Source organism: Oryza glaberrima, chromosome 10 (assembly GCF_000147395.1).
Source record: "Oryza glaberrima chromosome 10, OglaRS2, whole genome shotgun sequence".
Lineage (NCBI taxonomy): Eukaryota > Viridiplantae > Streptophyta > Magnoliopsida > Poales > Poaceae > Oryza > Oryza glaberrima.
The window spans coordinates 6568175-6583394 of NC_068335.1; the positions used below are offsets into that span (position 1 = coordinate 6568175).

General features: G+C 41.9%; 2 protein-coding genes across 3 annotated transcripts; both read left to right on the forward strand.

The window, feature by feature from the left end:
• The first annotated feature begins 229 nt into the window (after nt 1-229).
• Nucleotides 230-4752, forward strand: LOC127752978 (uncharacterized). Its single transcript, XM_052278434.1, has 4 exons — nt 230-563; nt 795-3307; nt 3393-3480; nt 3584-4752. The coding sequence occupies exons 2-4, from the start codon at nt 795-797 to the stop codon at nt 4358-4360; spliced, it is 3378 nt and encodes a 1125-aa protein (XP_052134394.1). The 5' UTR covers nt 230-563; the 3' UTR covers nt 4361-4752.
• Nucleotides 4753-5751: 999 nt separating this feature from the next.
• LOC127786199 (uncharacterized) lies at nt 5752-10446 on the forward strand. Of its 2 annotated transcripts, XM_052313534.1 has the most exons (8): nt 5752-6179; nt 6897-7171; nt 7315-7669; nt 7749-8002; nt 8087-8299; nt 8373-8465; nt 8568-8669; nt 9814-10446. In XM_052313534.1, the coding sequence occupies exons 1-8, from the start codon at nt 6149-6151 to the stop codon at nt 10189-10191; spliced, it is 1701 nt and encodes a 566-aa protein (XP_052169494.1). In that variant the 5' UTR covers nt 5752-6148; the 3' UTR covers nt 10192-10446. The 2 variants fall into 2 exon arrangements, with proteins under 2 accessions (XP_052169494.1, XP_052169495.1); XM_052313535.1 differs by lacking the exon at nt 6897-7171.
• Nucleotides 10447-15220: the final 4774 nt, after the last annotated feature.

The following is a 15220-nucleotide window of genomic DNA, read 5'->3' on the forward strand; positions in this document are numbered from 1 at the left end:
TCTAAAAAAAATGCTGCAGCACTTGGGGGTCGAACCCACGACTTGTGACTAACCATAATTCTAGCTTAACCACTACGCTGCAAGGAGCTTTCATGCTGATGATGTTTTACTTTTAGTTTTCCTTTCAATTCTCGAACACAAGAATGATTGAATGCTTTATGCGGGCGACCTAGTGGTTTGGTCAGGGAGGGAGGGGGGCGGTGGCGCAGGGTTTGGTCACAGCCAGGGAGGGAGGGTGGCGGCGGCGCAGGCGGAGCTCAGTGGGGGCGGATCCTAGCCACCGGGACGGCGCAGAGGAGGAGGTTTCTTATCCCACCGGTGCAGGGGAGGGCGGCTCCACAGGCTGGCCGGCATCGTGATGTGGAGCATCGTGGTGGGTGGCGGCGCGGTGAAGTGATCTTGGTCGGTGGGGCTGCGGAGGGATCCCGGTCGGCGCGGGGGATCCTCGACGACTGAGACGGATCGGCTGCTCCTCGCCCACCGTCTTATCCTAGCGCCTCCTCTCTCTCAATCCTGTCGTCAGCGCACGCAGCCCATCACCAACGCCGTTCAGTAGATATAAGGTATGATTTTCCATAAGTACATTACTCTGAGTATGAAATGCAAGTTCAGCTATGAAAGATTATGCTTTGTGTTGTATGAACAGAGAAACAAGTCAGAGTATTATGAACAAATCAACATGGTTTAAGTCATGTAGCAACCAGCTGTTCCATCTAATGTTTTAGAAAATATTCTGTCCTAAAAAATGGATTAGCTTTGTTTGCCTAATTGCTTTTTTTAACATGCCAAAGCAGATGGACAGAACTTGGATACATGGGAGACAATTCACACCTGCATACATGGAGGGAGTGAAACAGTTCATGGAATTTGTTGGACAAAGATTTGATGAACACGTTGACATACCATGCCCATGCTGTAGGTGTCTTAACCACACTTCACTGCCTCAGCAAGAAGTGCATGACCATATACATATTTTTGGGATGTCATCAACATACACCCGGTGGATTTATCATGGAGAATTAGTTGATACAGAAGATGTCGAATATTTGGAACAGGTACATGAAACTAACCATAATGAAGGGACAGATGTGGGCGGGTATGAACCCGAGGATGACAATGGAGTTCCAGAGTTAATAGGTGAACTATACACTGCGGCAGAGGAAGATGGACAGCCACCAAGGTTTGCTAGAATTCTTGAAGATGCGAAGCAGGCACTTTGCCCAGGATCTAACCATTCAAGATTTTCCTTTCTTGTGAGGCTGCTCCATATCAAGTCATATTATCGAATCAGCAATACAGCTTTCACTGCATTATTGAAGTTGTTGTCCTCGGCATTCCCTCAATGTCAATTACCAAAATCTTATGATGAGGCAAAGAAATATCTTTGTGAATTGGGCCTTGGATATGTGTCGATCCATGTGTGCAAGAATAATTGTGTGCTATTTCGGAAGGAATATGCCAATATGGATCTATGCCCTATATGTGGTGAATCCAGATGGGAAGATGGGGTTGGCGACAGGAAGGTTCCTCGCAAAGTTTTGAGGCATTTTCCACTTATCCCAAGGTTAAAGAGGATATTTGCATCAAAACGAACAGCTGAAGACACACAGTGGCACAAAATCAAGCGGAAGCCAGTGGATAATGAAATGAGCCATGCAGCAGATGGGGAGGCTTGGAAGGACTTCGACAGAAAGTATCGAACTTTCGCAGAAGATGCAAGGAATATGAGGCTTGCCATAGCTACAGATGGATTCAATCCATTTGGCAAGGTGAGCAATTCGTATAGCATGTGGCCTGTCCTTGTTATGCCTTTGAATCTACCACCATGGGAATCTGTCGATCCATCGAACTGCATTATGTCATTACTGATCCCAGGTCCAACATCTCCAGGAAAGGATTTTGATTTATTCTTGGAGCCTCTGATAGAAGAATTGCTTGAATTATGGATAGGTGTTAGTACTTATGATGCATTCAGTGCTAGAAAGTTCAATCTTCGTGCCGCCGTGCTATGGTGCATACATGATTATCCAGCTCTAAGCACCTTGTCAGGGCGAACTACAAAAGGTTATTATGCATGCATTCATTGTGACAAAAATCCGTTGTCACGAGCACTAAGAAATAAGATAGGCTACTTTGGCCACCGTCGTTTCCTTCCAAGGACACACGCTTGGCGAAGAAGCCATGCTTTTGATGGACACCACGAAAACCAGGTTGAGCCAGGAAAATTCAGCACAGATGAGGTCCTCGAGCAGTTAGAGAAGGTGAAAAATGTTAGACCGGGTAAGCATGATACAAGTAAGAAAAGAAAACGTGGAGAGGATGAAGGGCCACTATTTTATAGCCGCAAAGTAAGTCTGTGGAAGCTCCCATATTGGAAAGATTTGTTGCTGCCACATAATCTTGATGTGATGCACATTGAGAAAAACATATGTGACAACATTTTGGGCACATTGCTCAAAATCGAGGGCAAGACAAAGGACACAGTCAATTCGAGGATAGATTTGCATGATATGAACATAAGACATAACTTGCACTTACAGCAGGATGGCAACTCAGTTCGCATCCCACAAGCTCGCTATGTCTTGAAGAAGGAACAAAGAATTGAGTTTTGTAACTTCCTCAAAGGTGTCAAGTATCCACATGGATATGCAGCCAACCTAGCAAGATGCATAAGTTCAGATGGTTCCAAGGTGCAGGGGCTCAAAACTCATGACTGCCATGTCCTTCTCCAAAGAATTATACCTGCCGGCATAAGAGGATTTGTGGACAAGGATATATACGAAGCAATTGCAGAGCTTGGTAACTTCTTCAGGGAATTGTGTAGTAGAAATCTAAGGATAGATGTCCTCAAACGACTGAAAAAAGACATCCCGCTGATCCTATGCAAACTTGAGAAAATTTTTCCTCCAGCCTTCTTTGACGTGATGGTGCACTTGGCCGTACATCTACCTGATGAGGCACTACTTAGAGGTCCTGTACAATATGGATGGATGTACCCAATAGAAAGACGACTTGGCACCTTTAAGAATTCCATGCGGAACAGGGCTAGGCCTGAAGGATCAATTGCTGAGGCCTATGTAGCAAGTGACACCTTGACATTTTGTTCAAGGTACATGGAGGATGTTGACACTAGATTTAATCGGGACGCCCGTCATGGGGATGGGCCATTGGATGGTGACAGCTCTGTTTTTATGCATGGTGTTAAACTCATAGGATCCACTAGGATACAGTACATGGAGGATGAAATCATGGATAAGCTAGTTTGGTATGTGCTAAATAACTGTGAGGAGGTTCAACCATATTTGGAGTAAGCACCATTTATGTAGGTTTATTTCACATGTATTGTATTAAATATAATATTTTCCTAATTGTTGAGTCATAATTTGCTACAGCATGCATAGAGAAGAGTTGGAGAAAGAAGATGCACATGATGTTGACAGAAGACTTGAAAAAGGATTTGCTAGCTGGTTTAAGACTCATGTAAGTGACACACACTTACAAAAATATCATTTTTTGGTGATGAAATTTCAAATTGGGAATAACATGTGTATTTTTCTTGTATATATATATATATATATATCAGATCTGGAAGCTGAGGAAAGAAAATCCAGGGGTGGTCAGTGAAGCACTATTTGCATTGTCATGTGGTCCTGATCTCCGAGTAAAGAGTTGTGCATCTTGCATTGTCAACGGAGTCCGGTATAGCACTGTTGACCGTGAGAAATACCTCCAAACGCAGAATAGTGGTGTAATGGTTGATGGTACACATGAAGGGGATAACATTGAATTTTATGGTGTCCTTAGGGAGATTCTTGAGTTGCAGTATAACTCTGATCTAGATATCTATCGATCGGTGGTTCTTTTCCGTTGTGATTGGTTCAATCAAGTTGGCAAGACAAGAGGAGTTAGGGATGACGGGCATTTCAAATCCATCAACATCCAATCATTTTGGTACAAGGATGACCCTTTCATTTTAGCAACTCAATCGAAGAAGATATTTTACTTGCAGGACACCTCTTTGGGCAACGAATGGCGAATTGTGCAGAAATTCGAACATAGGAACATGTATAATGTGTCTGAAAAAGATGACCACATTTTTTATGTACACCAAGATGATAATTGTTCTGATACAGAACATGAAGTGCATGAAGGTAATGCTGATGAGGATCTAGACCATTTGCAGGAAGATGGAGAAGTTACTATTATTGAAGCTAATTTAGAAGACCTTAACAACCAAGTTAACTTGACTGAAGACAGTAGGGATGATGCAGATGAAGATGACACAATATTGCAGTACTGTAGTGACAGTGGCAATGGGAACGCTGAAGATGACATGCCGGAAGACACCGATGATGATTAAATTATATCTTGAGTTGTGTCATCTATCTGATATGTCATATGTAATTGGGATGAGCTATAAACTCATTTATTTTGTGTTATGTAACTGAGATGTCACAACTGATTTATTCTGTGAACTCATTTGCCATTGCATATCTGAAACACATCGAGATTCTGAGCTGGCAATTTTAAGAACAGAGTTGTTACCAGCAATGATTTGCATTTATTTGATTTCTTTCCCAGGTTCATGGTGCTAACTCATATTCCTAACAATATGTGAAGCAGTTGGGTAAAAAATTTCAGGAGAAGAGAAAATATTTTACTTCTGTTTTTTGGGCAATCCAGTAAGTTTCCTGGTGAAACAGTATGCAAAGTGATGTACATATATATTTGTTCCAAGTGACATACTGCATATCAGTCTAAAATTGTACAGACCATGACATTTCAAGCAGCAAAAACCAATTTCAATCTGTACAAACACAACTTACACTTCAAGCATCTGTTCAAAGCATTACACTTTTTTCTTAATTGTCATATTCAATTGATATAAAAAAATGACACAAATATGGTCTTCACATTTTCAAAATAACACAATAATCAGCCATAAGTTTATTCACATTCACGATCTCAATCTGAATTCACCAAGCTGTACAAAGAAGTATCATTTCTTCTCAAGCTACTGTTGTCGCCCACATCCAGGAAGCAAGCAGCATAAGCACCAGAAGCTTGCTACTCGATCATGGCCAGCACCAGGTCCTCTTCGCCAGCAGCGCTGGGAGCATCGGCCTTGGAGATGCGGCACCTGGACCAGCTGCATTGAGTGCTAAATGTAGACAAAATAACCAATTACACAGTTTGCGTGTAAATTGTGAGACCAATATTTTGAGCCTAATTGCGCCATGATTTGACTATGTGGTGCTGCAGTAAACATTTGCTAATGACGGATGGATTAGGCTTAATAAATTTGTGTCGTAGTTTACGGGCATAATCTATAATTAGTTTTGTTATTAGTTTACGTTTAATACTTTAAATGTGTGTCCGTATACTTTAAAAACTTTACACCCTGGAACTAAACACCCCCTTAATCCAAATTTTCAAGTTATATAATATTGAACGGAGGGAGTATATTTTTAAAGTCAAATTGTTAATCCAGATAGATTAGTATAATTTGAATGTTTTCGATTTATGGATAATGTTAATTACTCATGGACGGAGGATTTTTCGTTCGGCGCCTAAACCTACCGCCAATGACAGCCCCAAAACATTCCATTGCCGCCCATTTGCCCAAATCAAAATGGGAAATGTCACTTTTATCCTCCATCTAACGAAGAGCAAAACAACACCCAGGGGCATTTGTGCAACCACTATATATTTACAAAGCCTCTCACCCACCAAACCCTAATCCCCAAATCCAGCCGCCACACCATCGGGGCGCCGCTCTACCAGAGCCGCCGCCGACTACCGCCGCACCGGAGCCTTCCCCCGCAACCCCGTCGACGACGACCGCTGCGCCGGAGCCTTCCCGTGCAAACCGATCGACGACGACCGCTGCACCAGATCCGTCCCCTACTTCCTCGTCGTCGACAGCCGCCGCAACGACGCCTTCCGCTGCAACCCCGTCGACGACGACCGCTGCACCAGATCCTTCCCCCACTACGCCGTCGACGACTTCCGCTGCATCAGAGCCGGTACCCCGTCGACGACTACTGCCGCACCGAAGCCATCTCCCACAACACCGTCGATGCCTACCGCCGCACCGGAGCCGGGTACCCCATCGACAAGGTCCCTGCACCGTCGCCGTACCTAGCCGATGGGAAGACGTCGACGTCCAGTAGCACGAGGTACGCAAAATTATCTTGTCGTCTCAAGCTCAGATGTTTATGTGTACTGTCTCAAGCTATTAGATGTTATACATCATGTGGATTGATTTGCCGTCCAACTTCTATTAAGAATTTTCTGTGTGCAATCCGATTGAGGTCACTATCTACAATAACAGTTGATGCTATTGCTAGTTTGCTACTGCATATGGCATTGTTTCTGTGTTATTCAGGCGCACCTTTAAATTAATCATGCTATGTTGATTCTCAAATAAATTTGTGCCTCAAGTTGCCATAAGCATCTTCCAGAGTGTGGATTTCAGATCAACAATGGAAATTTTATTTAGATTCTGCTTTGTTTGTGTTTATGAATGTACCAATAATTTGAGTTAGTCGTATAAATAGATACAGTTTATTAGGTGAAAGAGAAGGATATAATGGCTATATCATTTATATGACCAATGTTGTTCACTGTAAAAGTGTTTCCAGAGTTCTCATCAAAATTGTCTTTTAAAATGGAAAAGTGAATCACCCTGTTGTTTTTACTAGATATTGAAGTAAAGTTGTTTTTCACCATTGATCATTAAATCCCCAATGTTGATGAGCATGGTCTCTTTTTTTTTCATCCCAAATGCCTAGATACTTTATTGTTTCTATTTCTGAAAATGCTTATATGCTTAGGAAATGCCATCAAAATGCCATCTAGTATTCTGACCATTAAAATATGTGTATTCATGTAAGAACCTGCACAAAACGAATATGAAAGAACGCGGCAAGAGAAAATCTTGCAGAATATAAGAAGGATGGATGAACTTGGCATCAAAGACATAGCTGCCACTATTAAACATATCGAAACACAACATGCATCTTCAAAGACAAAAAACTCAGGCACCAAGAAAAGTCATGGAGAAGGTTCTGATACATCAGAGTATCTCCCTGAAGATGATGAACAAGGGGTTCAGTGTGATGATGATTCATATTTAGAAGCGGAGCAGCCCATCCCCATAATGATTGAGGTGCTTCTTCTATCTTGGCTGTGGGGGGGCTAGGATATCTGCAATAACTTTTCCGCATTTAATTTGTGCAGCATTTGATTATTTTTTTAATGATTGTTGCTAATTTATTCACATGCTTACAACTTTTGTGTTTATTATTGTAGTACCCTCGACAAACTAGACGAAAGAAGTGTGCGACGAAGAAGAAACCTACCCTCAAGATGCCACCAGGAGTAAGGATATCAAAGAGAGTGAGGGCGGGTGCTCCAACCGAAATGCCTCCTGGAGTCTCAACAAGGTCAGCGAAAAGGCAACTCATAGCAGAACAAGGTAAAGGTAATGGCCATGAAGAACTGCCTCCAGAAACAGAAAACAATGGTGATGAAGATGTGGGCAGTGGACATTTGCTTCAAGATAATGATGTGAACAGGCCCCCGAGCCCGGTGATGGACTGGTCATATGGACATGATGCCAACCATGAAGAGCAACCTGCACAGCAAACCAATTCTGATGTTGAAGGCAAGTTAGTTCAACGAAGAGAAATTTATTATTTTTAACTATTTGATGAATGCTAACATTGTAATTGAATACTCTGTAGTACCTATACGAAGAGGCACAAGAAAATCAAGGCCACCAACTGCAGGAATAATGCTTGACAAGATGACCAAAGCTATGGGAAGAATGCCCATTGCTGTTGCCGAAGGGAAGAAAAGGCCAGATGAACCGGTGCAAGCTGCCAAGTTTTCATCAGAGGCGGGTGTTATCATTAGGACTAAAGTTCCTGTCTTCCCTCATTGGAAGCAGTACAAGGATGATGAAGGCTATATTAACAACTTCATGGGCAAGTTATCTGTAAGAGCCTATCTATATTCTTTTATATTTCATCTATTATATGACCTAGTGTTACTCCTTAATGATTGCAATTCAAACCATCAGGTCAGGTTGGCCATTAACCAAAAACACCAGCCAACAAGGGATGCTTGTGCTGATGTATTGCAGAAAGGGATACGACAAACACGGTATAATTTGAAGAAGGCCTACTTCAATGGAGTACCTGCTAACGAGATTAGAACTACCTCTCCCATAAGTAGCATGACTGATGAACAGTGGCTGGAACTTGTTGCAAAGTGGTCAAATCCAAAGAATATGGTATGTCATCTCTAATGACATATTTGTTTCATTTTATACCTGCGACTATGTCTAACACATACATCTTTTGTAGCAAATCTCTGAACAGAACAAGCAAAACCGGCTTAATGTTAGGTTCCATCAGGCTACGGGATCTCGCAGCTATGCTGCACACTTGCACGCTTACGTAAGTTCCCATTATCTTTTAGCATTAATTGTAGTTAAGAACCACTTATCTAATGTAATAGATATATAAAATAATTGATCTGCATTTTCTGTACTGAAATAGAAGGAGAAGAACAAGGTTGTAGAGCTTGATGCTGTGGATGCCTTTGAGGACTGCCATACCAGTAGGAAAAAAGGTCTAAGTGATGCTGCCAAAGATGCAATTGTAAGTCACTCTGTATATTCTTACAACATTGAACTCAATTCCTTGTTACCTATGCCAACATATTATTAATTCAGCTCATTTTATATTTACATCCATAGGATAATTTCTGTCCTTAGTGTGCAGAGATATTTGCAGCTAAGATCATTACAGACTTAATGGAATTTATAGACTCTAACAATGTTAGAATACATACCAAACTAAATTTGTAGCTGCTGGAAACTTGTCGCTAGACAACTTACCATATACAACATAAGTTGAGATTGGGTTAAAATGCCAAATAAGCTACATAAACATTTTTTCATCAATTGATCCTGGTTGCAGTTTGTATTTTTATCAATATCCTGGGTTTGAGGGTGTGATTCATGAAAACTCATTTTTACCTAAGCTGCTGTAGTGGTGTTTGCATGTATTGAGGTTTTGAATCATATGAACATAAGACTGAATATATTTCAGCCTTTACTACTTCAAAACTTATTTCATTGTAACTTGGAAAAGTAAACTTAATTATGAGGGATTATGTACTCCACGCTAGTATTTTCTTTCTAAACATTAGTGGTTTCTAGGGAAAATATTTAGGCATCATAGGAGGAATAGAAAATAACCAACGCTAAGTAACATTGCACCCCCTCCAAATTTTATGAAAGTAGTTGAGGGGAAAACTTTGTTCTTTTATAGCTACCAGGGTGTTCCATCAATCAAAAGCTGCCATGAAAGCTAATCAAATATAGTCTAAAGTCAGCCTTCTGATATATGCTAAAACAATATCCTAGATTCTGTCAAGAAGCATTTGGCCTGCATTGTTGCTAGAGGCTAGATAGAAAATAATTACATTCTACCATAGTTAGAGCTCAAAATGTTTCTGGTCTCTTTCACAGTTAAGAGGGCAATGCAATATTTCGAAATATGGGAATGCTTGGCTTACTCATATAATTTGTTTCTGTTTTGGCTTATGGAAAACAAATTTGGTTAAATTTGCATTCTATACAAGTTTCCTTACCTCTAGTTTGTGCTTCCTGGTAGCTTTCCATCAGTTTTCAGTGACTTTTTGAATGTGTTGTGCAGCTGCCAGTATTTTGAATGTGTAATGCAGCTGCCAGTTTTTCATGTATCTAATTTCATAGCTAATGTTCAATCATTGCTGCAGTCAAGTATGAAAGCTATTATGGAAGAACCTGTACCTGATGGTGAGACACCAAGAACTAGTGCAGAAGTTGTGTCCAAGGTTCTCTCTCGGGACAACTCCAATACCACGTTTTTGAAAAATGCTGGTCTGCAGATGAGCTCCAAGAAATCAGTGACACCGACAGAAGCAGCACTTCAGGAAGAACTTGCAGCTGAAAAGCAAAGTTCAGCCATTCTCCATGCAGAAGTTGTCGAACTAAAAGAACAAGCAAATCTTGCAAATGAAGCACTGGCAAAGACTCAAAAGGAGTTGGCAGAGTTCAAGCAGCAGCAGGAAGAGAACAATTTGCTCCTTCGACGTATCTTGAGCCTTTCCCAGGGTAACTTAAATCTGTCCTAGTCTCCTTTATGATCTTCTGCACTGTGATGAACTCCATCTACTTATATTAGTTGTTTGATGGTTTTGTGAACTTATTGTCATGTGGTGGACTTGATTATGTGAAATGATGTTTGGTGCTATGGTGGACTTAATGTCATCCTATGGCAAACTTTTGTGGACTTAATGTGAACATATGTGTGCTAGGTTCTGTGAACTTTTTTGTAATATGGTGCTATGTGAAGTTGGTATATGTGATATATATTGATGTTGGGCCTATTTGTAATGTGCTGTGAAGTTCTGCTTGTTTGTCCATGTGATCAATCTTGATGTTGGGCCTATTTTCTTATGTGCTGCGAAGTTCTGATTAATTGTTGCTTGAAATGGGTGAATGCTAAAAATTTCCTAGATCTCATAGTGGGATGGGCCACATCAATATGTGAAGTATGTGGCCAAATGGGCTGGGCTAAGAAAAAAAAAATGAGCGGGCCTTCATCCCTACTGTGCTAACGTGTCATCCAAACAAATCAACACGTGGCAACATCAGGTAAAGACGTGTGTCACAAATCAGATATGTACACGTGGCGCTTCAAAATGAGAGCACGTGGTGCCTCCACCTTCGGCAATGTGGCGTCAGCGTACACCACCACGTGGACATACGAAATGTAAACACGTGGCGTTAAATATGACTGCCACGTGGCGCCTCCACCTTCGGCCACGTGGCATCAGCTCGCACCACCACGTGGACATAAGAAATGCCAACACGTGGCGTTAATATGGTTGCCACATGGCGCCACCACGTTCGGCCACGTGGCATCAGCTTGCACCACCACGTGGACATACCAAATGCCAACACGTGGCGTTAAATACGACTGCCACTTGGCTCTAGCGTACGGGACATGATGATCCAGCGTGGCGTACACGTCATCCGCCACATCACAGCCAACATGGACTCCACGTGTGATAGCCACGTGGCATGGACGACGTCTGTCCTAGCCAGCTGGAAAGCAGTTCTATGACGAGCACCTTCGTCATGGATATAAGCATTTCTATGACGAAATCTACTGTTTAGTCATAGAAAAACATATGTGACGCGACTTCTATGACGAATCCCATTTCGTCATAAATTCGTCATAGAAGTTACTTTATGACGATTTGCGCGTCTTCCATGACAAAAGTAGATTGTCATAGATGTGCCTATCTCCACTAGTGATCAGTCAATTGGCAGGAGAGTATGAATGCAAAAATGATACATTAATGGTTTATAATGAGAAGTGCCGAGAGCTGATGAAAGAGTTTCGGCTAGTGACTTTGAGGCATTATCTCGATAACAGAATATTGAAGCTAATGATTTGGCCCAAGGGGCGTCGGGATATAAGCCGAAGATCAAAGATGTCAAAATTGAGGTTGCAGCGTTAACAGCCGATGATTGGAGATATGATGTGCATCACTATTTACAGAATCCATCTCAATCGGCTTCCCAGAAATTGCGATATAAAGCGTTAAAGTATACTTTATTGGATGATGAGCTCTATTATCAGACGATTGATGGGGTGTTGCTTAAGTGTTTAAGTGCCGATTAGGCCAAAGTTGCAATCGGTGAGGTACATGAGGGGATTTGTGGCACTCATCAATCGGCTCATAAGATGAAGTAGTTGCTTCGACGTGCAGGGTATTTTTGGCCGACAATGCTGGAGGATTGTTTCAAATATTACAAGGGATGTCAAGATTGTCAAAATTTTGGAGCGATTCAGAGAGCACCAGCATCGGGTATGAATCCTATCATTAAACCATGGCCATTTAAAGGTTGGGGAATTGATATGATCGGTATGATTAATCCACCATCAAGCAAAGGGCATAAGTTTATATTGGTGGCAACCGATTATTTTACCAAGTGGGTAGAAGCGATTCCTTTGAAGAAGGTTGATTCTAAGGATGCTATACAATTTGTTCAAGAGCATATAATTTATCGATTTGGTATTCCACAAACCATTACAACCGATCAAGGTTCAATCTTCGTGTCTGATGAGTTTGTTCAGTTTGCCGATAGCATGGGTATTAAATTGTTGAATTCTTTACCATATTATGCACAAGCTAATGGGCAAGCTGAGGCATCTAACAAGAGTTTGATCAAATTGATTAAGAGAAAGATTTTTGATTATCCTCGGTAGTGGCATACTCGATTGGCTGAAGCGTTGTGGTCTTATCAGATGGCTTGTCATGGTTCGATCCAAGTTCCTCCTTATAAGCTTGTTTATGGACATGAGGTTGTTTTACCATGGGAAGTTAGAATCGGCTCGAGAAGAACGGAGTTGCAAAATAATTTGACAGCCGATGAGTATTATAATCTTATGGCCGATGAAAGTGAGGACTTAGTTCAACTTATAATTTTAGCAATGCCTTCGTCTTTGTAAAATTAGGGGGCACATATATGGAAGTTGTAAAATTTTTTAGCAAAAGTGTGGAGTTATATTAATCGGCACATTAAGATGAGTTAAACGAAGAGCCAGAGTTTCTTAGCCGATTACGAAAATTCCTAGAGTCTATTACACAGAATGTCATTGAGACAGATAGCGCTGGATAGCCGACAAAGCCTGTTGCCTAATTTGATCTACTTCTTCGATGGCTTGGATGTCTTGGGCGTCGGTTCCAGGGATGACCTTGAGAGACTTAGTCATGTCAGCCACGTTCTTGATAGTCGATCTCAATCTGGACTTCTGTTCTTCAACGACACTTGGAAGATTGGCTAGCTTTTGTTTTTCGAGATCCAGCTTGGCGTTGCACTCCTCGAGTTGAGCTACTAGATCAATTTTGCAAGCTACAAGCCGATCTATATTCGACTGAATCGGCCCGACAGAGAGTTGATCTAACTTGGCTTTCTCTTCATGCACGAGATGCCGATTGGCTTGGATAGTGGCTTCGATATTCATCCTCTCTCACCGATCGGCTATATGTTACTTAGCCTTCTCCAGCTTAAATTGGTGTTGCTCAAGAAAAACAGCTGGAGTAATGGTGTTTGCTAGTTCATCCGGAATTAAAGCTTGGATTTCAGCAAATCGTGCTCGGATTGAACCGCAATCAGCCACCAGATTGTCTAATGAAGACTCTAGCCGAAGGGATATGACTTTGAGTGTTGTCTTGACAGTACCATCCAAAGGGGCTAGAGCCTTGCTTGTGGTTTCTTCCTTTGTCTCATCAAAATAATCTTTGATATCAAAAGAGAACAGATCGGCTAAGATCTGCAAGAATAATTCAAAGAGAGTTAGAGGCCAAATAGACATAGCCGATCTGAGTCTTTGTGTCAAAGGGAAACTTACTGGGATGGCAGGAGCAGCTGGTTGTATTTCTTCTTCGACATGGTGACTCCCTACAACCGATGGAGTTTGATCACTTCATGGTTGCAGTACAGGGGAAGAAGGAGGAGGAGGAGGCTGCAAAAAGATAAGTGTTAGATGAGATCGGGTATGATCAACTGGTGAACGAATTAAGATCATCTTACTAGTGGAGCTGGTTTGAGAGTCGTTGTTGCCGATTTCTTCTTCACAGCAATTCTCTTTTTCTGCAAAGGTAAGATTAATAAGTAATCGGCTAAGGATAAATGAAATAGTTGCAAAAAGAAATCAACAAGAGTTGTTTACCCTGGAGAAATGAGCTGGAGCAGAAGGAGTCAGAGGAGTTTGTTTAGGTGAAGCCGATGGTGTCCTTTCAGTATCACTTACCTCATCTGTGGCCTGATCAACATCTTCTCCAATCTCTTCTTCATCAGAGCTTGTTCAATGGATGGATCTAGGGCAGGCAGATCATCGGTTGGCTTAGTCTTCTTTGACTTGGCTTTCTTCTGTGGGGCTAGAGCCGATGCTCAGGTTTTTCTCTTTTTGCCGATATCGACTGGTTCTCTAGTAAGCCCTTAGAGAAGAGTTGAAGTCTTGGGGGCATGATAGCCGATGACGGGAGGAGATGGCCTACCTCCATTTGGAATTAGACCTGGGGCATATTCGATGTCTTTGCCACTATTTCTTTGGTGTGGAGGGGAAGATTCTGTTGTCTGTAAAACAGAAAAGAAAATTAGTCAAGTTGTGAATCAGCTAACACTTATTCAAGCGAGATTAAAGCCAAGGTGTACCTGAGGGACGATGTCCGGGAAGAGATCTGTCATGTACATAGAAACCGATTGATGGAACAGATGCAGCTTCCATTCACCCCATCATCTGTCAAATGATCTGCTCCTAAAGGTTGCCAACTCTATGTTTTCAATACTGCCCAAAGGAGGTCCTTGAAGATTGAGCAGCCTATCCATCATCAGGGTCGATGAAATTTCTCCTCGGCATTGAATTTTATCGGCAAAGAATAGGCCGATTGGTAGTTGACCCATCCCAAGTTGTCTGCCAGCACTCATTGGATGATAGAACTCGTAAGAGACTTGAATATTCCTTCCTTGATGAATGCCAATAGAAAGGATGCATGGGCTGATTGCAGTCGAGAAGACTTCTCTAGACTTTTGTTATCTTTCATGGTTGATGTCTTCGAATCTAAATTCCGATGGATGCTCTAGAAGTGCTGAGTCTTCGTAAGGGAACCAAAGTCGAGCATCTTTCTGAAAACCCTCATAAAAGCTGCAGACCCAGTCCTTAGCTTTGCCCCTGCATCGACTGGCGTGGAAGCATATTCTCCATAGGATGTACATCTACGGTGGGTGCGCTCCTCCCCATCGTCTTCTATGATTGGCTCCAGTCTTGGGAATTCGGCTTCTGCCACAGATGGCCGATTGATGAATTTCATGACCATCAGGTTGAGCCAAGACTGTAGCAACCACCATGGTCCACCCTGTTGCACACCATTGGATCTAGGGCTTTTGGAGGATGGTGGAGATTCATCCCCAATGGCGGTTGGAGGGTATTACCGACCTTTCCAACCGTCATAACTGTCATTACCTACCCATATAAGGGCTTCACCTTCTTCACTTTCAACACACACTTGGAAACATGAGCTGAATTATAAGAGGCTATATTGTACTATATTGTATACTAGATTAGGGAGAGAGTAGAGTAGAAGA